This window comes from Chinchilla lanigera, unplaced genomic scaffold (genome assembly GCF_000276665.1).
Source record: "Chinchilla lanigera isolate Chin_1 unplaced genomic scaffold, ChiLan1.0 scaffold00042, whole genome shotgun sequence".
Taxonomy (NCBI): domain Eukaryota; kingdom Metazoa; phylum Chordata; class Mammalia; order Rodentia; family Chinchillidae; genus Chinchilla; species Chinchilla lanigera.
The window spans coordinates 5,265,851-5,293,243 of NW_004955443.1; the positions used below are offsets into that span (position 1 = coordinate 5,265,851).

Here is a 27,393-nt window from a genome sequence, read left to right on the forward strand (position 1 = left end):
TTTTTCTTTACCTACTGGAGACATGTTGACTTTACAACCTATTTTTTATGTGTTTGGAATCTGTTTGTTTCTAGATCATATTATTGGACGTAACATAGAAGACAGTGAATTTTTAAACTGCAAGAGTAGTTTTCAAGAAAAAAAAAAATTTAGAGCAGAACCCACATTCCAAACAGCTTTGCCTGAACAGTAATAGATACAACTGATGAAAGCAGAGCTGCTCCAGTTAAAGAGTGAAGGAGTGGGGGGAAGTCCCCGGCCAGCTGTCTCCTCCGCCTCCACCTTGCCCTCATGGTGGTCCACAAGGGGCTTTTCACACGATTGGAACTCTGCAGAGCACTGTTTGAAAACCATATAATGTTACGTCCATTCGTGGGCTTTTTAAGAAAATGTGCTTCACAAGAAGATCAGAAGATCATTGTGGTGTCATACAAGATGTTTCTGAACATACTTTGAATTGATGATACAAAATGCCATTGATATAGTCATGGTAGTATTACATTAAAAACATTCCAAGTCTGAAAGATTTGTAGAACTTTCCATAAAATAGGAATATTTTAATATGTTACAAAATAAGTGAAAATATTATAATATAATTGAAGCTGCAGTTTTAAACCCACCTGTCTTTCTCACTTATCCTTCCAGTATTTGTTCAAATAATTTCATTTTTAAAATGTATTTAAATCCTTATTGCTTTGAGCATTATAGCTGCTCATATAAGCTGAGAAAAAATCCAAGTAGGCCCAGAATATCCCAGAAGAGAGGTTTGACATTTGTGCTCGGTGCAGTGCCTTCTTACTTTTCCATCCTGCCCACTTGAGCACTAGAATATGCTGCTTTCACCTGCAGGGAAGAGAATGTGGGAGGCTTGCAGACGTTCTCTGGGTAGTAATGTCCCTACTGAGCATCATGGTTAGAGGAGAGACTGGAGACTTTTAAATCAATGTATAAGAAGTAACCATCACATCTTACAAGAGTGTATCCTGTGTACTCCAATATTTGCATTCATACTGTAAACTTTGCAGAATATTTTTAGAAAGTAATTCTAATGCTATGAGTTGTTTCAGGAATCAGTTACTGATCCGTAAGGTGCATCTCTTTTCTCGTTAGAAAATACAAGTCAAAATGTGACACGTATTACAAGGAAAGCCCCCCTTATTCAAGGATAATAAGGGCGTGGAGTTAACATGTACGGGGGGCTATTAAAAGCACATCAGATACTCCGGTCCTCCTGACCCACTTAGAGAAGGAGCATCGCACCTTCATCGTGGGGGCTGTGGACAGTGACACTTCTAGTGAGTGTCTCTTCGTCACCACATGAGAGAATTTACAGTTGTCTCATTCTTCAGATGACAAGTGTGGCGTGGCCTGTTTTTCTTCCTTAACCTCATTCTTTTGAAGGACAGTTAAGATGTTTAAAGTCATCATTTTAGATTAGGACACCACTTAGAGTGTTCGTCTGTGGTTTTAAAAGTCAGATTTTTAAAATAATCTTAGAGTAAAAACTCATGGATTTGTATTTGCTCAGGAAGAATTATAAGTAACAAAATAATTATGTTGCATTACCAATGGTTTCTCCATTTCTCACCTTATTTTGATCTATCACTTTAATAGTATTCTAACATGTTTCAAAGATGAAAATTATTTTTGCCTCATATTCATACTATACTGGATTCCTTTGAAAATTAACAGAACAGAATGCTGTGTGCCTACTTTCTTATTTTATAATTAAAGTATTGATTGAGATATGAAGGTTGTACCTTCATGGTAAATACAGTTTTGAAAAAATTTTATATTAACTTGCTTCAGTAGAAAAATGCAATTATATCTTTAGTACTGCTTAGATTACCTGCTAATAGCTTCTGTGTTTAGGAAAGCAGACCCTTTATCTTGAGCATTATAGAAAACAGCCTGAGACATAGCACCTGTCTGGATTGAGCATTGAAGTAGTATTTCCATGGAAGTAATTTTTTTTTTCTTGTTGTGTTGTATGGGTTGAGAAATATGGTATTTAAGAGTGAGAACCGGTCCAATGCTTTTATCTGCTAAACTTTTTTTAAAAAAAATAGATGGGTCAAAGAATCATTTCAGAACTGTAGAATAAAACTGGGATACTGTAATTCTGGCATCACCCAGCTCTCCTTCCTTCAGATAGCACGTTGTGTTTTACACACACTGTAACTTATGATTAACATATATGCACCACTGTAGCTTCATGAGAGCAGCAACCATAATTATCACATTCATTGTCGTACTTCCAGTGCCTGACTGCCTGGCCTGTGTTAATCATTCAATAAATATTTGATGAACAAATGAATTATTTGATTAAATTTTTCAGAAGCTAGAGCTTAGTAAGTGCTTGCTTAATAAAAGCCTGGTCCCTTGTACTGATGGGGTTTGTGTTTTCCATGCATTGAAGCCTTTGATATCAAATGTGTTGCCGCTAAGGACTAATTTAGAGCAGTGTTAGAAGAGCTGGTAATTTTACAGAATGCATTCCTTAAAAGTTTAGGCTCCCTTGTTTAAAAACCCATCCTCAGAGTTTCATGTAAATGCGAAAAGATAAAAATACTCAACAAGAAATGAGCACTAGTGAGTAGCTGGCTATTTTGGGTTGGGGATGTATTAGCATATAAAGGGCAGAAAACTACTTTGGCTTTAGTGGTGAGAGAAAGGCAATAAACTTTGTAAAACAAACTATTTATATTTCTCTCTATCTATACACACACACACACACACACACACACTTTTTTTTTCTTGAGACAAAATCTCACTATGTAGTTTAGCCAGGCTTAGAACTCACTTTGTAGCCCAAGCTGGCTACCAATTCATGGTGATCCTTCTGCCTCAGCCTCCCAAGTGTTAGAATTACAGGTGTGTTACATCACACCAAGCATATTTATTTCCAGACAGGGCTTAGTGCCGTAGGCACTGAGATAAGATTCTCAGAGGACGGTCAGGCAATGATCACAATATTTCCTTTACTCCTCCTCAAATATGCTTGACATTTTGAGTTGTTTTAGGACTGCCTTGATGTGGCGTAATATACTCCAACCGTTGCCCACAGTGTGACTAAACACAACAGTGTAGCGCCGTTTGCAACATATGGCAGCAAGTGGTTTAAAGGATTCCTGGAGAAATATAAAACTTAATGGAAAACAGGACTTTTCATGAGCATGTATAGCTGCCAAGTTCACGGTAACCTCTGTACTAGAGAGCTGTGCTTTTGCAGATAAAACTACCACATCTATTCTTAGTAGCCGCAAAATCACTTTCATTTGTACAAAAAACTAAATGAAAATTTACATGATGTACTGGTGATTTTGTGGCTCAAAATTCCAGTAGATACTTTTTTTACTACGTGCTTAAGAACATTTGCAGTTAGTCAGCTCACCTGCTAATCACCTGCTAATAGTGGTCAGCTGCTGCCTTTCAGTATGCATTAACCTCCAAGTCCTCTACTCTTTGTCCTGATTATTTATTTCAGGAGCCTCAAAAGGAGTACCCAAGATGATCCATTAGGATGAGCAAGAAAGTGTTAGAGCTTCTGTTTCTGCTTGTTTTATCTCATTTTTATCAGTTTTTACATTTTATAATGCATGTAATTTATTAACAAAACCTTACACAAAAATACAACTGTGTCATAGGTAAAATACCCAATATTTTAACATAATAAATTAATCTATAGATGTTTGAGATGAATGATCTAATTTTATCCTCCCAGAACAACCTTATTAAATCAGGTATTACTGGGCTTATCTTTCTGTTGTGGAGATTGATTCTTAGATGTTAAATGATTTGCTAAAGGACACACACAGGTCTGCGAAGGTTGGAAGAGCATGCATTTAAATACCAGCTCTGCTTTAATCTTACATGTTAAGATTGTTTTAGAAGAAAGCAAAAGTATGTGGAAATTATTAGAGACTTGAAAAATGAAATATAATCAGGTTTCATCATTAGATCAGCACTTGGAGAGGGAGATATTGGCATATTAGGGACTCCTCCACTTATAATTGCAGCAGCCTCTACATTCTTTATGTAGTGTATTCTACGTTCCTCTAAAATAAGATACATCATGTTTTTCATAATTTCCCTCAACTTGCCTTTAGCATCTTTGTAAAATGCTTAAAATTTCCTAATTTCTCTGTACTATCACGCACTTTCTTCACAGCGTTATAGATTCCTTCTTACAAACACTTCGTGGCAGACTTTCCACAGAGAGTGTTTCTGTCGTCTGATTTAGATAAGATGAATGTGTTGTTTTTGCAAGCTACACCCAGTTACGTCTCAAATCCTGATTCCTTTCAGCTGGGTGTGTGAATTCTGGCTTTATTTGCTAAGCCCTCAACCTTGTGAGTTCAAATGTGAATTCTGTGATTTGAAAAACACCAAGTTAAAGCCTTTTTCGTAGACATGGAAAAATTAATTCATTGCGTGATACCTTGAGGAGCGAGCAAACGAGCCATTCCAATGTGATGCTCTTTGTCGTAGTACAGTAGTTCAGATCAAACTGAAAGGAAAGATGGTAGGAAGTTCTTTCTGAAACAAAAACTATATCATCATGTACTAGAAGATGCTCAGAAGAAAAAAGCAAGAGTAAATGGTGGCCTGGTATGTGGGCCCATGCTTGTAATCTGAGGACTCTGGGAGACTGAGATAGAATTGCAAGTTCAAGCCCAACCTGAGTAGCCTAGCAAATTACTGAGACCCCATCTCAAAATATAAAAATGAAGAGCTGAGTTACAGCTCAGTGTGAAGGCCCTGGCAATTTCCAGTGCTATCAAAAGAAAAAACTGTGAATGCTGCTTAGCAGAATGCAGAATAGCAAGGAGCACAGCAGCCCTGGAGAAGCAGTGTTGGAGAATGGCGCTGAGGATTCCACTGCACATCCAAATTCCAGAACCACCATACTTTAAAGCTGAAGGGAGTGGTAACTGCAGTCTCCTCTTAACTCATTCTGAAGCCATCATTCTTCCCAAGCCATCCAGGTTGGCCACTAGAAACATAAGTATAGTCTTTATCTCCCCTTAAACTTCTTCAGTGCCTGCCCTTTGCCTTGGGAATCCTTCATGTAATACACAGACCCCTCAGCTTCCGTCCCAGCCTCATCTGCCTCCTCGCCACACCCTGCTGCCTTTACTGTTCTGGTAATGACTAAATGGCAACTTCTCAAACACGTTCGGCTAAATCGTTTTTCATTATTTAGGACCCAAAGTCAAATGTTAACTCATATTGGGTAGGGTTGCTTTTAGCTATACAGGCTAAGTTCCTAAATTTCTTAGGTTTATCACTTGTGCACCCATGAAAGCATGTGTATAAAACATATAGTGTATCATTTTTAAGATAGAAGATAGCGTACAATAATGTTAGTTTGAAGGAGGATTCTTTCTCTCTGATAATCTACCTGAAGTTTGGAGTTGCGGGGAGAGAAAAGACAGCTGGGATGAGAGTACAAAAGGCCAAGTAAGGGACAAGGATGGGATTCAGCCCAGGAAGTATCCAGGCTAGTGAGGAGGGAGGGAGCCAAATGCAGCAATGAGACTCTCACAGAGATCTGCATACTTCAGCCCAGGGGCCAGGCCCACCCACTGCCTATTTTTGTAAATAAGGTTTTGTTGGAACACAGCTACGTCCATTGGCTTATAGACTGTCTTTGGCTGTTTTTATGCTACAATGACAGAATGACACTGTTACAACAGAGAATGTATGATCTACAATCCTGAAGCATTTACCTTCTATCCTTTTATAGAGGGGAGAAAAGTTTTCCTACGCTACGTCCTCAGTTCCTATAGTTAGATCCTCAAGCCAATAGTATTACACTGCACATGGCCTACCTGAAACTTTTTCAGTAGAAATTCTGGTTGTGGAGCCAGGCAGTGTGTTCCTGGCCCCTGCAATGATTGTAATATCTGCTAACATGGAAAGCACCAATTTGGATTCCTGGCCCTGTGGCTAATTACTCAGGGCCAGGCTGGCAGAGTTTAGAAAAACAAGTGCTAGTAGAAGGCAAAGAGGAATCCTAAAAGTATCTAATGATGCTTTCTTAAATACAGATTCTTTGAGGAAGGAACTCTGAATTGTATAACCAGAACTTGCCCAGAACTACCTACTCGGGGTGTGTGTGTGTGTGTGTGTGTGTGTGTGTGTGTGTCTGTGTGTGAACATTTGTGTGTATTTGTAAAGGAGTTAATTCCAAAATGGGAAAGTGGGGCCTTCATGTGCAAGGTACCCCTAGGAGGAATGGCTCAGGACTGAGGCTGAAACCTAGAAATACTCTGTAGAAGCAAAGTATTGTTAAAGACTGAACAACAAAGATAAATATTTAAAATCCTGACAATCTGAGTGAAAAACCTCGCTTTCTAAATTGGCATATGTTTTGATATCTAATGACATTCATCTTGGAGAATTAGTAGGTAGGTAGATAGGTAGGTAGATTAGATAGATAGATAGATAGATAGATAGATAGACAAACAGATAGATATAAAGCTCATCTTAGTCACTTTACAAAATTCTCACTTCCATTTCATCTGTTCTTCTTCCCGTTTGCTTCCTGTGGGTATATACTGATTCCAGTGTGCTGTTCTTACCATCAAAGTTCAATTGTACCTCTGTTCAACCTCAGATAATTCACCCAGCCTCCCTGAAGCCATTAACACAAAAAATAAATGTGAAATGCTTAGCAGTGTCTGGTACAATTTCTCTGCTCAGGAAATGTTAATTGCTTCTTTGGCTTCCTTCATAATTTTATTTCACATACAAATAAAAGTTACTCAGTATTACGAGCATTTATCCACTTTTTATTCTAGTAGTAAAATTTCTCATACCAATATTGTATCATCTTTAAAGAAACTTCTGCTTAATAGTTCATGTTGTAGTCTGAAGCTTAAAGTAATGACTTCCTAATACTTTTATCATTTAGAAACATAGCACAAACTTTAAAAAAATATGGTACCACCTGAGCACTGACAAAATATTTGCTAATGTAGAAATATAGGTCACTTTGAAGTCTGGTACTTTGTAAAATATACATGTATAGGGGGAGAAATAATTTCTAAATCTCTCATAATGCATTTTATCAGGCTCTACATGATGTTTTAGTATACTCTGTATGAAATTTTTCACCTTCACTAAGGTAGAAATTTTACATTTATGTACTATTTTGAAGTTTTGCATATGTTGGAAACCTCTGAAAGAGAAAATAAGATTATCAGAGGCTTTACTAGGAGAAAAAATATTATTTCATGATTTTTCAGTGATAACAAAATCTGTATTATGTCAGAGTCATCAACCTGAAACCTTTGTAACTTTTGACTTAGTGACATTTTGAAAGTAAAATTAGTGTTTTGGATTTTTTTTTTAATTCTATAAATGCCATGGGAATTTTATCACGTTTCAACACTTTCTCGGTATGTGATTCCCATAGTGCCCATTAGTGGCCATCTGTGTAAGGTAATACATATTTGGGATGAAATTGATTATAGCCCAAGCACTCTGAATGCTATGATCAGGAAAAGCACGTAAAGTTCACATCTTTTTTTTTCTAATGATCTCTATGTAGCCAAAGATATTAATTTCCAAAGGCAGAACACCCTATCACTCAAGATCCTAATCTCACAATAAATGACACCAGGGCAAAAGGAAGGAGTCTGCAGAACTTTCCACTAAAATTAATAAGTGCTGCTCTCAGGGAATGCTTAGGATAAAAAGAAAATGAGCAGACTTTGGAAGCACAGTGCTTCCTTTATATGCATTAAGTAGACCCATTGTGACTGCTGAATATTCAGAACCTTTTAGAAATTCCTGTTATCGTAGCCACCAACACATTCTGTGTTAACCTACTTATTACTTTTCTCTGTACCTTGCTGACTCTCTGTCATTTATATTTACAATTTGCTTGGTTTTACCTGTGAAAAACCAGGTGATTTCCTTCTTTAAAATGTAATTTCAGGCTGGGGATATAGCTCAGTGGCACAGTGCCTGCCTGGCAAGCGCAAGGTCCTGAGTTCGATTCCCAGTACCAAAAAAAATAAAATAGAGTATAATTTCAACATGCTCACTCTAGTGAAGTCATTCTATTTTTATAGGTTTGTGTGTGGTAAGGTATATCTATATACATTCTGAGTTCATTTCTCCCTTAGAATAGAGCTTAAAAATATACAGATATGTTTGTTTATGTATTTCTAAATATTTCTTGCCTTTCATATTTGGTTACCCCAGTGTTTTGTGAAATATAAAGCGTTCTTTTTTTTCTTTAGGAACTTCTGTGGATTTATGTTTCTAAAGCAGCTCCATGATGACTATTAAACCTTATCATGCCATCCATAAAATACTTAAAATTTGAACACCGCTCCATCCTGATCTTCTCTGGGATGTGAGCCAGAATGATGTCACTGCAAATATCCTAAAAGCAGCTGAAAGAACTTAAGGGATCATTGTCTAAATGTTGGAATACAGCAGTTGTGAGCTAGTATAGTTGACGCTGGACTGTTCTTCCTTTCTTTGCCTTGAACTTCTTGACGATAATTATTCATCAGGTTATGGTAGATTTCAAATGTTTCTCATTAAATGTAATAAAATAATACTGTCTTCTTGAAGGAGGAAATTTACCTTGCTGTTTATATATTATAGACTAAGAGGTCATGCATCAAGTGTATCTAATAGCTGTCCGTATTATTTGGAGTGCAGTGAAAAGAAAATGGCCTACATTGCAGCAATATTTTATAACATTTGGATTTTGGTTTTGCTCAGTTGTCATCAGCTCACTTAGTAAATATTACTGAAACCTGCTCTCAATGCTATGGAGATAATGAAGAAGAACAAGATATGCCCCTATTCTTGAGCAGACATACTGGGGTCACACATTTTAAACAGCTAATCTTGAGTCAGGTTGAATATTCCTTCTCTGAAATGCTTGAGCCTGGAAGTGTTTCATATTTTAGATTTTTTTTTTTTAGATTTTGGAATATTTTATGTACATAATGAGATACTTGGGAATAGGACCCAAATCTAAACACACAATTCATGTTTTTGTATACACCTTATTCATACAGCGTGCAGGTAATTTTATACAATAAATGCTCATATTTCTATTGCACCTATTTTTTTTAAGTGCTGTGTTTATTTATTTATTTTTTTTTGGTACCGGGAATCAAACTCATGATCTTGTGCTTGCCAAGCAGGCACTTATGCCACTGAGCTATATCCCCGGCCCTACACCTATGTTTTGACTACCACCTGTCACATGAGAGTTAGGTTTGTAATTTTCCACTGTGGCACCATGTCAGTGCTCAAAAGTTGTAGATTTTGGAATGTTTTCCTTTTCAGATTTTCAGCGATGTTCAACCTGCATTGTAAGCTGAGCTGTATAAAGATATGCAAAATTTTTTCTGAGCACAGTAGAAGGGAAAAATTTGTTTTAAGAAGTAAAGGAGAATTAGGGGTGTCCCAGAGTGGTGGAACACTTGCCTAGAATGCACAAGGCCCTGGATTCCATCCCCAGCATGGACAGCAAAATGAAGGAGGAGGGAGAAAGAAGCAGTAACTTTGAATTTGGCTTTACAGGATGACGCAGCTTTTACTAGGCAAGAAAATGAGGGATGCATGGGAAAATCAGTAGATATAAAACATATATACACCCATACAAATGCCTTGCACATGCACGCTGGTCTGTATGTCCATTGTGGCAGAGACTGTTGCCTGTCTAATTTAACACACACTCCCATCCCGCTTCTGCCCTGACATCTCCTCTGTGGAGGTTGGAAAAGCAAAATGCTCATAGTTAGGGGCGGCCACGTAACACAGTCTGGCCAACTGGCCATGTTTGAAAATATGCTGAGGACTTTTAGAAATACTTTTCTAAATAAGAGACAGATGCAGTTGGTGTCACCTCCTTATTCTTATTTTCAACATGGTTTATAATTATGCCAGTGACAGCCATTCTGAGACATTGAGAGAATGAAGACATGGTTGAGCCACAAATCTGATGTTCACAACTGCCTGCTTCACTTCTGCTTTGTCAGGAAAACCAAAACTTTGCCTAAGCCATTAGTAGATTTTTCTATTAGTTACATACGGATTTTTCTGTTACTAATACAGATATAAACTATACACACACTTGTAGGACCAAGATGATGTGTGGAGAGCAAGTCTGTGGACGCCATCTTACCTATGCCATGTTTTCATTTCATATCTTTGTGCTACATTTTGTTAATTCCTATGATATTTCAAGCTATCTCATTTACATTTGTTAGAGTAGCCTGTAGTTACCACTCTTGGATATTATTATCGTAATTGTGTTAGAGCACCAAGACCCATGCCCATATGAGAATCAACTTAATAAATGATGAGTGTGCTCTGCCCACCAGTGATTTTCCCATCTCATTCCCTTTCCACAGCCTCCCTTGCTGAGATCCAACATTATTAATAACTCCACAGATTCTAAGTGTTTTAAGCGAAAGGAAAAGTTGTACGTCTCTCACTTTAAATCAAAAGCTAGAAAGGATTAAGCTTTGTGAGAAGCCACATCTAAAGATAAGCTGAGCAAAAACGCTCGGTCTGATTAGCCAAGTTGTGAATGCAGAAGAAAAGTTCTTGAAAGAAGTTAAAAGTGCTTCTCAGGCAAACACAGATGATAAAGTGAAACCATTTTATTGCTGTTATGGACAAGGTTTTAGTGGTCTGGATAGAAGATCAAACCAGCTACAATAGGCCTTTGAACCAAGTCCTAATCCAGTGCAAGGCCCACGCTCTCTTCAGTTCTGTGGAGACTAAGAGAGGTGAGGAAGCTGCAGAAGGAAAGTTTGAAGCAAGCAGAGGTTGCTTCATGAGGTTTAAGGAACAAAGCCATCTCCGTTTAAAGAAAAAAAAGTGCAAGGTGAAGCAGTAAATGTTGATGGAAAAGTCGCAGCAAATTATCCGGAAAATCTAGCTGAGATCATGCCATCCAGGAAAAGATCAAAATACCAACATTCATGGGTATTCTAGCTCTCTTCGATGGCTTTGAGAGATTCAAGACTTCAGTAGAAGAAATAACTGCAGAGGTGCCGGAAATGGCAGGAGAACTAGAAGTGGAGTCTGAAGATGTGACTGAATTGTTGCACTCTCATGTTAAGCCTTTAATTCATAAGGAGCTCCTTCTCATGGATGAGCAAGAAAGTACTTTCTTAGGATAGAATCTACTCATGATGAAGATGCTGTGAACATGCTTGAAATGAAGCATAGGACCTTGACTGTTACATAAACTGGTTGACAAAACAGCAGGGTTTGAGATATTGACTCCAATTTTGAAGAAAGTTCTATTATGTGTAAAATACTGTAGAACAGTATGACGTTCTATAGAGCAAATGTTTTATGAAAGGAAACTCAATCTACAGTGTACACCATTGTCTTGTTTAAGAAACGGACACAGCTACTTTGGCCTTCCACCACCATCACCCTGGTTAGTCAGCAGTCATCGACATCAAGGCAAGATGCTCCACCAGAAAATATATAATTTTCTGAAAGCCTAGAGGATCATTAGCATTTTTAGCCCTAAATTATTTAGATTGTCTTTTAGATGTAATACTGTTGCACACTTCATAGAAAGCAGTGTAGTATGAACATAACTCTTATATACATGCACAGGGAAAGCAAAACATGCATATGTCTTGGTTCATGGCACTGTTTGCTTCACTGTAGAATGAAATTAAAGTATTTTTCAAGTATACTTGTATTGAGTGTATTCCATCTTATGTGAAAGATACCATCTAATGAGCAAGAAATCTATGATAATCTAACCTTCTGCTGTGCAAATGTGGAACAGTGTACAAAAGACTCAACATGTTCTTTCTTACGAAGAATGATGCTGTCACTTTGTTTATTGCTGTCTACATTATTTCTAATTGCATCATGTATGTACACTGTCTGACCCAGCATTAAAGTATAACTTAATCGTATTAGCGTATATACTTACTCTTTTTTAAGCAAGTCAATAATATTGCTTCTTCATTGTGGTAATCTTCCACTGTTTGGTTTTGTATCATTTTGTTTTTCTTACTCACTGCCTGCTCCCTTTAACTGACTTTTTATTTTTCCCTTTTATATGTGTGCATTTTTAAAAATCAGTTCCTTACCTTAGGGAAACATAAAGTAAGATAGCTTCAGGGAGCCTTAGTGGTGTCCAGAAAAAATACTGGATGAAAGTAAAGGATTCTCAAGAGAAAAAAATTCAGTGAGACTGTAGGAATGTATACCAAAATCCATGCATTATCATTAAGCCTCTGACTTTAAAACAAGAACGTACTTCAGTGTTTTTGTTCTTAAAGAATCTCAGTGTTTCTTCTCAAACTTCTTACCATTTATTTCCTCCAGAATCTCCAGCTACTTGGAGCTACAGCCATTGAGGATAAATTACAAGATCAAGTGCCTGAAACCATAGAAACGCTAATGAAAGCAGACATCAAGATCTGGATCCTGACAGGAGACAAACAGGAAACTGCCATTAACATTGGTAATTCACCTAACTCAAGTTTTAACTCTCTGTGCTTCTTAACAAGTTGATATATTTTAATAGATGGACTTGAGGCATTTAAGGATTTGGTATTTCACAATTCCAGGTCTGTAATATTGTCCAGTATATCTATTCATTAATGGCCTCGGTGCCCTTTAGCATTGCAGTGGTTTTATATACAGCCAGGCTGTAGCCCCCGCGACCACATGTGCTTTCTCTCACCTTGCATCCCTGCCTCCGCACAGCTCATCCATGAACAGGGTGCATAGGTAACACTTCTGCAGTTGTCTGGGAGAATTTGGAGACTGAGCCTGTGACACACGTGTGTACTGACTCTTATTGTGTGAATAAAGGTTGTTCCTGACAGAGGAAGGAAGAAGGCTGCCATTTCTCATTCATCCTAGAGTCATTTCCAATTTTTCAGAAAGCGTCTCTATTAGTTAACTTAGGCTGCATCACAGAATCTCACAGACCGGGTAGCTTAGACAACAGAAACCTATTTTTTCACAGTTCTAGGGACAAAATCCAAGATCAAGGCTCCTGCAGAGTTGTTTGGGGTGAGACCTGGCTTGTAGACAGCTGCCTTCTTGTGCCTTCACATGGCCTTTCGTCTGTGTACAAGCGCTCCAGGGGTCTCTCATTAGGGTACCAGTCTTTAGTCCCTGGTGGTGCTATAAACAGAATAAACCTGGTGGCTGATAGGACGAGGCTGGGAAATCTAAGGTCAAGGCACAAGCAAATTTGGTGTTTGATGAGGATCTGCCTGCTTTTTGGTTCATAGATGGCATTTTCCAGCTGTGCCCTTACATGACAGAAGGAGCAAGCTGGGGCCTCGTTCGTAGAGGCAGCACTCCCATCACAGCAGTGTCTGACCGCCTGCTAAAGCTCTGCTTCCTAATAACATCACATTGGTAATAAGATCGCAACATTCCAATTTTGGGGCGACATAAACATGCAGACAGTAGCAGGGCCCTCCCTTATTACCTCTTTGGGCTTCAATGCCTTCTTCAAGGCCCTGTGTCACATTACAGGCGAAGGCTTCAGCGTACAGATCTGAGGGTGAGGGAGACCCAGTTCAGTCCATAACAGAAGTTTTACTGAAAGCGAAGTTAACAATTGGCATTACAGGCCTATAGTACCAATCATGTGCCAGATTTGTTTTTCTAAATTGAGTAATGAGCACAGCTTTAACTGCCTGATATTGAGCCTGTACAGTATATATGAAACTCCCCCAAAATTGAGGAAACCATTTTAGAAGTGTTTACAACATGAAACCACATTTTTTGGAAAGTTATTTTTTAAGTGTTCTCTAAAACAAATTCAGCTAATACTCCTTTAAAAAGTGTTAGCAGTCAGCCTAAAGTATCCTGTAAATACAGGATATGTAAATACAAGTAAATGTAAAACTGCACTACAAATGCATAGTAAATTGACATTAATAGAAAGTTAATTAATTTTAGAAAAAGCAGCATACACAGTTATTAACAGGGATAGGGACATCAAAGGATTGTGATTATCCTAAAAATTCACTTGATTTTAAAACAAACTGCAGAACATTAAATCTACAGGCCACTCAATTTGTTAATTTTGATCTTGAAAATTATCAGTAGTGTTAGGGCCAAAATGAAAAGGAGATGTATGAGAAGAGACTTGTGGTGAAATGCAGAATACATTAGAACTGGGAGACCTGAAAACACAAATAAATAATAAGACTACAAACAGAGATCATATGGCTTGAACGGTATTAGGGAAATAGGCAATCAGAGGTACACATCGTGTGGGATATGTAATCTTAGCCGATACTTGTTCCTAGAAAAAAGCAGGGAAGATTCTTCCATTCAGTAAATGGCTGTAGCATCTGCAAAGCTAGACTCCAGGTAAGTGCCAGGAACACACCAGGAAGCAAAAGAAACCAAAATCTCTGCCCTGTATAGGAAGCATACAGTAAAGTAAACAGAAAAGTGGGGATTATATTAGATGGCAACGATTGCTGTTTAAAAAATAAAAAACATAAAATAGGAGGTGATCAGACACTGCACAGAGGAATTCAGCTGTAAGTAAGGCGGTCAGGAAGAACTCATGGAGTGACATTTGAGGGGCGACCCGAAAGAGAGAGGGGTTCATAACAGGGTGATTCAATGTGTTTTCAAGATAGAGCCAATAGGATTGACTGGTAGATTTAAGGTAGGATATAAGGGGGAAAAGGAATCATGGGTAACTCCAAGGCTTTTGGCCTTTACAACAAAAGATTGAGTTGCCATTGACCAAGATGAGGAAGACTGAGTTCTATCAGGTTTTCTGGGAGGATGGTCAGGAGCCTGGCTTTCTGAAATACTGAGGATGAGATGCCTGCTTCCTGCCCAGGTACCATCTGTTAGGTAAGTGGTCGGTTACAAAGGTCTGGAGTTTAGAAGAAAGGTCTGAGCAGGAGATGAGTTTCGGAATGGTAAACACTTAGGGCGGGGGTTTCAGTGACAGAGCACTGGAGTACACATTCTGAGGCTCTGGGTCAAGTCTCTAGCAGAGAGAAAGGGGGAGGGAGATCCAAAATGGTAAACACCTAGATGACAGTTAAAACCGTGAGATGGAACGGGATCACGGAGGGAGGGGTGTAGATGGTTATATTTTCTAGTCCGGTTGACAGGCTTACCGGTTTTTATCAAGCCACATTCAGCCGTAGCAAGCTGGTGGAGAAAAGCCAGAGTTGCATTTCACAAAGGAGAGATTTTTGCTGTGCAGTGGATGCAACAAAGCAGGAGAGGTGGCAACACAGACAAGGAGAGGCTGTCAGCTGCCCCTCCACAGCAGGGGAGGGTGGAGGGTCAGGATGCCAGCAGTAGCCCTCCGACCCGCTGTACGCGTCTCTGCAAACAGCCATTTGCCCACCTTTGCTCTTCATGTTCGTCGCCAGGGAGGGTGTTCTGTACATGTTTGTCAGCTTTCAGGACACTGAGGATTCCTAACATCTTTCCTTGTTTTTCAAGATAGCCTCAAAGGATGTGCTTGTATCGTGTCCTTCCTCTGGCAGTCAAGAACCTTAAAAAAATTTCTTTTACCAAGACATGTTCTCGCACCTTTATTTCACTCTCCTCATTCTTTTTTTTAATTTTTACTTTCTTATTAGTACATGTACATAAAAGTACTTGGTACCTAGTCATTCTACTCATCATGGGGATCGGCACGTGAACACGACATACCATTCTTTTTACATCCCCTTCCCTTCCCCTCCCTCTGTGCCTTGCTTACCTTTCCATTTGCAAAAGATCAGCTCGTTGTTAACTTCCTGTAGACCTGGAGAGCAAGCAACTACCATCCCTCCGGATAAAATCCACTCTAGATAACATGATATTATTGTTGTTTTAACATCTTCATTTCTCTCTGGAAAAAGTAATTATACCCATTTACTCCATGTTTGTACATAGGACACTCCTGCAAACTTTTGAAGAAGAACATGGGAATGATTGTTATAAATGAAGGCTCCCTTGATGTAAGTAAAACTGGTTCTCAGAACCTCCTCTTAGAATATAAGCACCCTGTAGTATTTTATTTTATATTCAGATAGCTGTGGACATATTTTCCTGAAGTTAAAAGATACTTTAATCATGATTTTTCTCCTTTACCACAATCTGCAGTTTTGAACAGCATTGATAAAATTGATCCAGGGTTTGTACTTGTGTTAGCTAAAAGAAATCACCAAATGATGTCCTTGATGTGGAGAGAGTGAAAGGTTACCCTACAAAGCATTCTCACAGGAGGCTTCTGATGGACTGCAGCTTGCTCAGATCTGAGTATTCTTTTGTATATTAAGCCTTTTACGTCAGCGTTAGCCCCCAGCAGTAATATATATTAAAAATTGTGAAAGCTACTAAACAACACAAAAAACCCACTCTTGGGTAGGAAAGGCTTGTTGTTTTATTATTATGTTTTGTTTTTTAATATCCAAACGTCTGTGATAAACATAAATTCCTAAGATAATCTTTTGCATGGCCACGATCACTTGTCATATTTGGGGAAGAGTAAATATTTATTAGGATACAGTGTAATATAGAAGTTAATAAAATAAACATGGGTCAAGTGACCTGTAAAGACTTTTGAGGTAGGGTGACTATCTGTCATCTAGGGTGGAAGACAGGGCAGGAGAGGTGAGGATTACACAATGCTTGAAGCAGTGACTGAAGCCAAGAGCAGAGCAGAGCAAACCTGGTCACTAGGGACACTGGCGACACTGAGGGGCGAGCTACGCAGAGGGATGGGGAAGAGGTGACTGGTGTAGGCAGTGTTAAGAAATCAGCCACGAAACAAATTATGAGCATGAAATATTTGACTTCAGACGCTAAGCTGCAATGGTAGCCTGTGTCCTGATTATTCACCCTCAAAATAATCCTCTGATTTCTTTCCTTTCCTTGTGACACTTTGAGAAACCGGTTAACTTAAAGAACAGTAAATGATTTTGCAGCTGTATAAGTTGTTTATGCCTTAAGTTATCAAACCAGTACTTTTGGTGAACTAAGCTTTAATTCTAAAAACAAAAACCAGAACAGCGCAGTCAGTGGATGGGTGGAAATCTTTTTCACTCATTTAGCACGCACTGAGAACATCCCGCTAAACCGTGACAGTGGTGGGCTCTGCACCATTAGAGCTTACAGTTGCCTCTATCTTCCCCTCTTTTTTTTTTTTTGGTACCGGGGATCGAACTCACAACCTTGCACTTGCCAGGCAGGCGCTTATGCCATTGAGCTATATCCCCAGCCCCATCTTCCCCTCTTGTGTATATTAATTTTGAGTTAGCATAGCCAAGTTATTAACTTTTGAAAAATTATGACCAAGACAGCCCTGCCCTCTAAAAGCTTACACATAGTAAGTAAAGTAACATGTATATGAACATCAGTACCGAACGGGTACGTAAATCAGACAGATAGTTCACAGTGGAAATACTCTGAAGTTTAGAGAAGTGTTTATAGAGAGTAGCATCTGGTTACATGGAGATGAATAACGAGTAAGGAGGAGCACTGGCAGCAGGGAGTTCTTGTCAGGAAGTTCAAGGCATATTTGGAGCTTGAGGAAAGGAACGCTGAACTTGAACATAAAGTTAAAATTTTTTAATATTTTTATACGAATAAATGTAGGCACCTAATTAAAATTGAACTTACAAGAAAAGAAATGTACAGATGGTAGAAAGTGGATCTCCCACCTTTGTATCTGAGCTGCCCAGGGTACCTCCCTAGTGATGGCCACTGGTTCCATAACTATATGTGCCCATCCAGAGCTATTCTGTACATCTAAGGCATGTACGTCTGCATACCCCTTGTTATTAAATAGCACGCTATGCACACTGCTTTAATTCCACCTTTCTTACTTACTGTATCTTAGCAAATGATCTGTAATAGTATAGATAAAGCTATACAGTGGTTTTTTAACAGTAGCATGGTATTTGTAGGGTACATATAAAGAAATGCCGGAGTTAAAACTGGAAAGGTGATCTCAGGCCAGATGTGGTGGGCCAGGTTAAAGGACTTGCCAGCATGGGAAGAGAGCTTGTACGTAAGAGGTGTGGTATGTTGAAGCAGTTATACAGAAGCAGACTTGGAAGGGTGGGGAGGTGTGGGTTGCAGGCAAGGGACCAGGAAAGCGTTAAGTAAGAGGGAGCGGGGCCAGTGCAGCAAGTGATATGGGACGGTGTGAGAGAAATTCTGAGACTTATCCCAAGTGGTCCCTGAAGAAAGAGCCATCCAAGGTCCCAGAACTGGGACACAGCATTGTGGAAACTGCAGTGAAAATATTCCAATCTTCCTTACGCTCTTGTCAGTAACATGGCTCACATGGGGGTGCGTGGTTTTTTCTTACATTAAAAAAAAATCAAAGACTAGAACCTGTCACATTGAAGCCAAAGCAGGACAGGTCGTGCCCGAGTTGACACAGGGTGCTTTATGTCTGGATCTAGACTTTTCAGCTTTTGTAGGGTGTGGCTGTACATTGCTTCATTTATTTTGTTCTGTTCCATCATTTTTTTCAGTTCTTGGACAAACATGTTCTTTAAGTGTTTAAGTATCGAGTAAGTTAAAATAGTAACCTCAAGGAAAAAGTGAAATACCAAAAACATTCAAGGTATGCATCAAGACAATGGGATTTATTTTTCTTTTTGAGATTTCTAAAGTGATAACTCAAAATTAATAAACACCTAGAAGGTATTGCACTATTTCTGCTGGAGCAAACTTAGAAGTGTCCAGTGAACACATGATTTCAGGGAAAGCAGCAATTCTGTCTGCTTATTCTGGGTTATTCTTTCTAAGTGCCCAGAAAAGTACTTGGCACACAAGTACACTTCAAACATTTGAGAAGCAAATTTCTGCTTAGTTTTATTTATTTTTTTTTTTTTTGGTTTTTCTCCGGTACCGGGAATCGAACTCACGACCTTGCGCTTGCCAGGCAAGCGCTTTTGCCACTGAGCTAAATCCCCAGCCCCTCTGCTTAGTTTTAAATTAAGGAATTACTTTTTCAAAAAGTTGTACATCAGTTTTAAGTTTTGATAGTGACTCATCATATCTGATATTTTTAAAGGAGAATGGTTAGCAATCTCCTTATCAATTGAAGCAGCAGTTTGAAGACAGACACTGTAGCTGAATAGATTAACCCAAATTTGTCCAAATCCTGACTGCCAAGCACCGTAACACTGCTGTCTGGGGCAGGTTTTTCTCCTAGGGAGTTAAGTGGTAACTTTACAGATCTGACTGTGTGGGGTCAGACCCACCAGCGTGCACTCATTTATTTCTCAGCAGGAAGGGAAACATCACTTTGCATAGTGCCTTCTGATCTTGTATCACAAAACCCATGGCTGTTATTGCGGGCACCAGAAGTGCTAGAGTGCCTGTAGGTAAATCATTGTTTGTTTTCCCATTGCCCTGGGGCAAAAAAGCATACTATCTGCATTCACATTGTACTGATAGATAATAAGAAGATGGAGGATTATTACTCCAGGAACACAAAGAATAATTAACAAGTCATAAACTTGGAAACATATTGTCTTAGGAAATAAATTGTGAGTGCATGTTTTGTCAAGTGACAACTTTAACGAATATACTCAAATTATTCTCTGAGACAGCATAGTGGTGAAGAGCGCCCTTCTGCCCCCTCCTAACTGGGACCTTAAAGAATTAAAATTAATTTCCCTGAGCCAGAGTATTCCTGTCTATAAAGAGAATATATTCCTTGGCGTGGGATTGACATGCTTAGCACACTCCATGGTGCATGTTAAAAAGAGATGTTACAAAATTTTGTAGAAAGAATACTCTTATTTTGCATAATGATTATTTTTGTTATGAAAACTAAGTTGTTCTTCTGTCTTTTTTCCCCAAGGTGACAAGTTAGAATAAGTGTGGGTTCTCTTTTATGTAAGTGATACAAACTGTTCAAACTTTCTACCAAAATCTTATCCCTAATGCTGTTAAAATTGAAAAGAGAAATCTCCTTTTTTTATGCTGGATTTAAACTATCATATTTGAGGATCTTAAAATTTCACATAGGACATTCTTTCTGCTAGTGATCCTGCTAATAGAAGTCTTTGTCTCTCATAAAGTAGATCATCACTTAGAAATGCCACTGGGATTTCTAACTTTCTCTTTTTGAGTTTGAATGTGACTTTCCTTTCACAAACATAAGGCTTCTTGACAGTTTTGAACCTTTAAATAAGTGCATAAAACCAAACTATAGTTAAAGGTACAAACAGAGCTGGGCGTGGTGGCGCATGATGTAATCCCAGCACTTGGGAGGCTGAGGCAGAAAGCATCCTTGCAAGTTCGAGACCAGACTGGGCTACAAAGTGAGCTCAGGGCCAGCCTGAATTGCATAGCAAGACCCTTTCTCAAAAAGATAAAATAAGAAAAGAAAAAAAAAAAAAAAGATACAAACAGAAAGAGAGGCTTGCCCCAAGACCTGATGGGGAACCTGACAGGTTTGTCTGCCTCCTTTAATTCCCACCTGCTTTCACTGTAAGAGCAGCGCCCCCTGCTGGTTGTTGCCCTGGAAAGACGCTGGATGTTCTCACCCACTCCACCACTCATAAAATCTTGTGTCAGGTTTCTGAGGTAGAAAGCTGGGGTTTTTTGCTTGTTTGTTTGTTTGTTTTTATTTAGAAAATAAGAATTTCATGGATGAGTATCATTAAGAATCATCTAAACTTTATCAGAACCTAGTAGCTATTTGCAATTAATAGATTATTTAAATAATTTGTACTTTTTAAATCATACTACTTTGAACCACTTTTTTAGCAGTTTGGATTACCCTCGTAATATGAGACATTCCTTAAGTGTCTACAAAGGCAGGAATTTCAAAATACTGGCTTGATGACTATGTTATACTTTTTCCCTAACTCCATGGCAGTGCCTAGGAAGTATCCCACAAAATTGTCAGAAACCCCCTGAACTTAATAACCTATAGCCAGGGCTCTCTTTTTTCATCTCTTTTATATATTTCAGTGTGTCATAAAACAGTTTGTTCAAAGTCTCTCTATTAAAACTGTAAACATCTAACCTATGAACTTAGAACTGGATTTCATACTGTGACCTGTCTTTAACTCTCAATTCTTAATTAAAGTCTTTCAAAATGCACTATAGCAGTTCCAATAGGATTCAGTCTGTGCTCTATTAAGAACGGTGAGTGTACTGTTACCGAAGTCCTACCAATTCTGTGAATCCCTGGAAATAACTTTGAGGAAACTCAAATATTATTTTGCATTGATTTGATCTAAGTTCCTACACGATAAAAAAATCTTGAAGACTTCTGTCATTGAGATAGCGCAGGATTTTGCCACTGTTTCGCCTGTTGAGTTCAGAATAGATGTGAGGGACCATCATTTCTTAATCCATCCACCGTATGGCTTAAGGAGCAAGTGTGTTATAGGTGCCTAAACCATTTGTTGTTAGAGTTTCTCATGCTGTACCCTTAAGCTTCATCTCGCCTGTCTATCTCATCTCTCTTGTATAAGGAGTTATGGAATCTGTCCTTGCAGGGAGAGCTAGATCTTAAAAGCACCTTACTGTTATTCCTCGTCCTTTCTACTGCCAGATTTTCCCGGGGAGCAGGGAACAGGGAGGGGAGATATTCCCTGTACACTGTACATTTACTGAACTAATAGGAGTGATATGTGAAGAATGAATTTCCCCACTCACAGTCACAGGCTTCCAGTGTTCCCAAGGCTAACCCCTGGGAAGCCCCGCCCACCTCTCCTTCTGCTCACCTGGTCTCTCTAGACTGTCTCTGCCATTGACATTTGCATTCATCAGTGTGGAGCCAACACCTGAAGTATCAGAAGTGCTAAATCGTCCATCCCATGGGAAAGTCCAAATTTCCAGCTTTCTGTGAGAAGAATTTGCTGCCTTTGCAAGACTCTGTATTGATGCTTTTACTTAGATACCTCACATTTATCAAGTTTTCTAGCAGCCCCTAGACTAAGGACTCTACAGGGACAATTACATTTGTATCCGAAAGTGTTAGTGGGAAGATTACTAGTGTGCTTGTTTTATAGATGAGGACTCTAGAAAGGGTCCCTTGAACCAAACACGAACAACTAAGTGACGCTGAGGGATACAGCTAAGTCACTGGATTCCAGAATGCAATAGACAAGTCAGTTTTTCTTGCCCTCAGCTGCCACAATTATAAAACAAGAGTAATGAAAATATCTGTCTTCCAGGGGTGATGTTGTGAGAATTAAACAAAATAGCACCTGTCATATATTCAGAAACAAGGATTGGCTTTGACTTCCAATGGCTGCCCTGTTTTTAAACTACTTAAATTTCTTTAATTTAAGAATATGGCCTCATACCAGCCACAGGTTTGATTTTGAGTATGTGTTTCCCCCTCATGGATATATTTTACAGAAGATAAATTATTAGCCACATTGAATATTAAGTTAACAAGCATTAAAATATATATTTTTCAACACCATGGTAAAAGAAACCCCTTTATGGAATTGCTAATTTATTCTCGCTGAACTTGACATTCTAATACTATGTAAACTTCTGCTATAAGTTATAGGATATTTAGGACATAAATGCTGAAGTTATCATCTATACCCTTTTAAGTCCAACTTATATGTATTATGCAGACAACCCTCACTGTTTGGGGAAGGAGCCACTGTTGAATGGCTTCTGAAAGAAGTCCAGAATAAGCAAGATGTTGACTTGACTCCAGAAAAAAAGAGGGGGAAAAAGAATATGGGCTACCTCGGGTTCTGTTTTGATATGTCCCCTGAGTCTAATACAATATATTCTGTATTGCTTTGAAAAGTAGTTTAGGCAGGTTTTAAACCACAGTGTCTCTGCTTGTGGACTTGAAATCTTAAAATCTCAGTTTAACTTTTAAGGCATTGCAGTTTCCCTATCAGAAGCAAAGGTACATTTCTGAATGTCTCATGGTGGGAAGATTGTTCAGACCACATCTGGCACCCTGCTTACTCCAAGAAGTCTTCCATGAAGAAAGCCAACTGAGTTACCTTTGAGAGAAGTGGGTTATTAAAAAAAAAGTAACATTTGAACAAATTATCTGTTTTCCTGTCCCGTGATTTAAGACCGTGTCTGCTGCAAGCCAAAGTATGTGGTTGAGAAAAGTTCCATCCAACCCATTGTTTCATCTCATGGAACCAAATGTGTCCCCTTTCAGTAAACAGAATTCAATGAACTAGCTTGTGTGCAGAGCTCCTAAGTGAAGTTGTTCACAAATTCGTAGTGTTTCTGTTGTGGGAAATTTTTTCACCCCAAGCCAAAGTATTCTCTACCTCATTTTGACTAAACATCTGAACTCTTCCCTGAGACCTAGAATTACAGATAAGTGCTTTTCCAACCATTCTGCCCTCTTGCCATTGACTCCCTAAGCTTGTTGACATTTCTGAGGGGATCAAGCCGTGCCTTGTGATCTCTGCATCCTTCCAGCCCATACCTTTGATGAGTCAGTACAGCTCTAAAAAGGGCAGTCTATAGGAAACCTGCTGCATGCCCGGTAAATCTGCATGCATAACTCTCTGCTCCTGTAGAGCTGGCGTTCTGTCCCACTCGCAAGTGGACAGTTTGAGTACGCATGGTTAGTGAGAGTTAGTGAGTGTGTAGGGTCCTGAAGTTCTCCCTCAATTCCTCCAAGTCCAGAGCTGTGTTTTTGTTTAGTTTCATTTTTAAGTATCCACATCTCCTCTAGTGAGAGAATGACCGAGTCACGGGAGGAGACATTCCGAGGCATTTCCCAGGTTTTCCAGCTTGTGTCATTAACCCCCTTTCTCCTCTTTCCTGCCCACCGCCAGGCTCACCACAGCAGAGCAACTGAAAGAAGGGTGAGCTTTTGGAAACTGTGTTGTCTGGGTCTCCTTACAATTCCAGAATTCAAGAAAGACCTTACCCTGAGTTTTACCCACATAACTATACATAGATTTTGAGTGCATACATAAAATAATGGAAATGGGATGCATTCGGCACTCACACTGACCAGATATGCCAGATAACAACTCCTCAGCACTGCTACATTAATTAATTCAAATTAAGAAAGCCTAACCTTAGCTTTCTGTGTGATGCTAGAGAACAGTTTCTCACAGGCCCCAGTTGTTACCTTCTCTAAACTGTTGAGTTCGTAATTTGCTTATTTTCAGAAAACCAGTTGTATATTCTGAGCAACCTCTTCCTGGCTGAATTGCAGGCAGTGGAAAAGACTGGGTGTCTGCCGACCCAGTTCCTTGCAGAATGCTGCCTTCTGCATCTGAAGCACAGCCGCCACTACAGAATATTTGATACCAAGCTCAAAATAAGTGTTTAGGAGACTTTCAGTGGTGGTTTAAAGTAATTACCATGAATCCTTTGGTAAAAGCCTTTATCCACAAAACTATTTAAATTATATAATTATATCCCCTACCTCATTCTTCCTTCCTTTCCCTGGATTTGCTTTTCTTTGCCACATACTCCCTCCCTCTTTTAATGCTAAAACCCAGACTGGACAGAGATTCCACGCTCCTCTGCCTTGCTTTCTGTTGTAGCTCAAGTGAGACTAGATGCCTCAAGAGGACTCATTTGCCTGCTGGAACCTACCATAATCCCAAATCCCAAACCTCTACTGAGGAGCCAGAAGCAATTTACCCAGTGAGATAATTCCCTCTTCTTACCTGCTTCTATTTTGTGACCCTTGACCTTTATTAGATGACATGACTCTTCTGGAAGATTGGACCATTTTCTGAATTATGGTGTTGTTCATCTGCCCCCTCCCTAGAAAATGCCTGCGTATCAGCAAAGCATGGATTTTTTTTGTCTCTTTCCTTTTTTGACTGCCATCTACTAGGCCGTTTTGGGGGATCTCTGTATTTTTAATGACTTTACCTTCTGTCTGCCCTTATTCATTTTGGAAAAAATATTTTATATTGGTCTGGTTCTATATAGATATGTTTTTAAACATTAATGTTGTATTTTAGGCTAGGAATTTAGAAACACCAGAACTTTTTGGTTAAAACCTACATCAGCAAAAACTAGTGGTCTGACTGGGAGCCATACTCAGTGGGCCAGTTGTATATCTAAGTGAAGTTCCTCTCCACTCTAAGGAGTATGTTCTTTTCCTAGTGCCTGTAAGTAGCTGGTAGAGTAGTTACATATGCATTGCATAGGGATATATGGAATGTCTGCTGAACTAGTTACACATTGTAGAAAAATAAGTAATACCCAATGGTTTATCCAGGTTGCTATTATGGGAGCTATAACTCACTCTTTAGGAACGTGCTAACATTGTCCATATTTGAAATGGTCCTAATGTATTACTAAGAATGTTCTTGGAATGTTTTGTTAATTCATAATTTTAGGGTGTGAACATTTGGAGACTGTAAAAGTAGAGAAAGAATGAAACATTATATCCTAGTAACTTTTCACTAGTTGCTGAGACAAAATACCTGATGCCCAAAGTTAAGGAAGGAAAGGTTTATTTAGCTCACAGGTTTTAGAGGTTTCAGTCCATGATCACCTACCCCAAGGCAGGGTGGCGTGGCAGAGGGGCAGCACAGAGGAGAAGCAGTTCATGCCAAGCAAAAGGTAGCACAGCAGGCAAGGGAGAAGACAGCCTCTTTGTGTCCCTTATATTGCATCCGTGCCACTGGGATTGTGATGATACCAAAGCAGTCAGTGCACTGATTTAATAATCATCCACCCCGAATCCCAGCATCACACTCAAGATTCAGCCACCTCTGAAAAAGCCCCGCCTATGACCACATGAGACTTTGAGGGGACATCTAGACCCAGACCATAACACATTCTCGGGCCATAAATTTGTAAATACCTCATGTTTTAAATGCTTACGAGGTGGGGCTACAACCACCAAAACAGCTAATAAAATAGATGTTCATTTAAGATATATATTTGACATTTTAAATTAACTTGTAGGTTTGAAAAGGGAAATCTTTAGCAAACTAAAGTACGTCTCCCCCCAGATCAGGAGAATGTAATTTTATCATTTGCTTGGCATATGTTTCATAGATGCCTATGAGGTATAAATGCTGGGTATTTGTTTTATTTGACCTAAGTACCAAAAAATGCTTTGAATAAATAACTCTAGGTATGTCTTTTTCCTTTACCTTTTGTGTTTGGCTTAACCTGGCTGACTGATGCCCTCTGAGGTGTATGTGAGTGATCACACATTAGTAACTGTCACTACAAGGGAGTTACGGAGGCCCCACAAGCAAGGTGTGGAAGCCACTGCCATTAGCTGCTGTTGTTTGGCCTGTTCATGTATCTCCTCCACCTCTGAACCCTTGGCTGACCATCTTCTAGCTGCAGAATAGAGGCTTTTCCTTCCCCTTCCTTAGGGATATTTCCCTGTTCTCAACTAGGGTGTTCCTTGGATTTATTCCTAAGTAAATCTGCCATTCCTAAACTCTGAAAATAATAGGGAAAGAAACAAAAGGCTAGAAGCTAAGGGGCCATTTTTATGCAGGTGCTTTCTGCAGTTTTATATTTTGGGCCATCAAAAACATAGTTCTTAGGTGGCCTGACGTGTTCTCTGCACATCTGGCCTCCGAGTTCTTTAGACTGTTCCAGGCAGCATTTTGCCAAAACAGAAATGACAACTTGCATACTGCGATACTTTCCAAACAAATCAGGGCTTTGGGTGTGTTTCACTACAAAACTGTCGGGTTTCATGGTCTAGGGCGTCCTCTGTGATTTTTATCAAGGGTTTGCTTCCTCCGAGGCATGTAAAAGCAATGAAAAGGATTACCATAAAGCTGCCGGTCTCTGATTTCTCAAAGATTGCTGCTGTTTTATTTTATTGGTGGGTGTTCTGTGAACATGTTATCTGTTTGGCCAGGCTGTGCCCTAAGGATTCAAGTGGGGCTTCATGACGGTCTTGTGGTTGCAGTTATTTTTGTGAGGAATTCTGCTAGACTTAATTACTGGCTAGGCATCCTTTCATCTCTCCCTCTCCCTCTCCTCTCTTTCCATCCCCTTTCTCTTCTCTCTTCTTTCTCCCCTCCCTCCCCCTCTCTTTCTGCTCTCTCCATCCCCTCTTCCTTTCCTTTTCTTTCTTTTTCTTTTTCTCTCCCCTTCCTCCACTCCTCTCCCAAGCATGCTTCTTGTAATCCCAATAAATACTTACTTCTCTCTGGCGCACTGCTACACGACCTGGCTTGCTCCTGAAGTTGCAAGTCTAGGTAGTCATTCTACCACACCCAGTAGACATTTCTATTACTCGTGACAGAGCAGATGTCAGATCATAATTTCTTTTGTCCTCCATTTCCTCTTATTTTTTAAAAAAAGCAGATTAATATTTTCTTTATTCTAATTCAGAGTATCCAGGATTGTGTAAGAGTTTTACAGGTAGCAGAAAACTATCCTGCAGTGGTCACACAAGAAAACAAAAGGTAACTTTTTCTTTTCTGAGTTATCCATACTGAAAACTGA

General features: G+C 39.2%; 1 protein-coding gene across 4 annotated transcripts in view; it reads left to right on the forward strand.

Annotated features, from left to right (window-relative positions):
* The window catches only part of Atp8a1 (ATPase, aminophospholipid transporter (APLT), class I, type 8A, member 1), a 219,983-nt gene that overhangs the window by 123,802 nt on the left and 68,788 nt on the right, over positions 1–27,393 (forward strand). For all 4 annotated transcript variants that reach the window (XM_005391918.2, XM_005391917.2, XM_005391919.2 and 1 more), the window contains 2 exons: positions 12,349–12,487; positions 15,910–15,974. In XM_005391918.2, the coding sequence (XP_005391975.1) occupies positions 12,349–12,487; positions 15,910–15,974 (204 nt within the window). The remainder of the gene's footprint in view (positions 1–12,348; positions 12,488–15,909; positions 15,975–27,393) is intronic.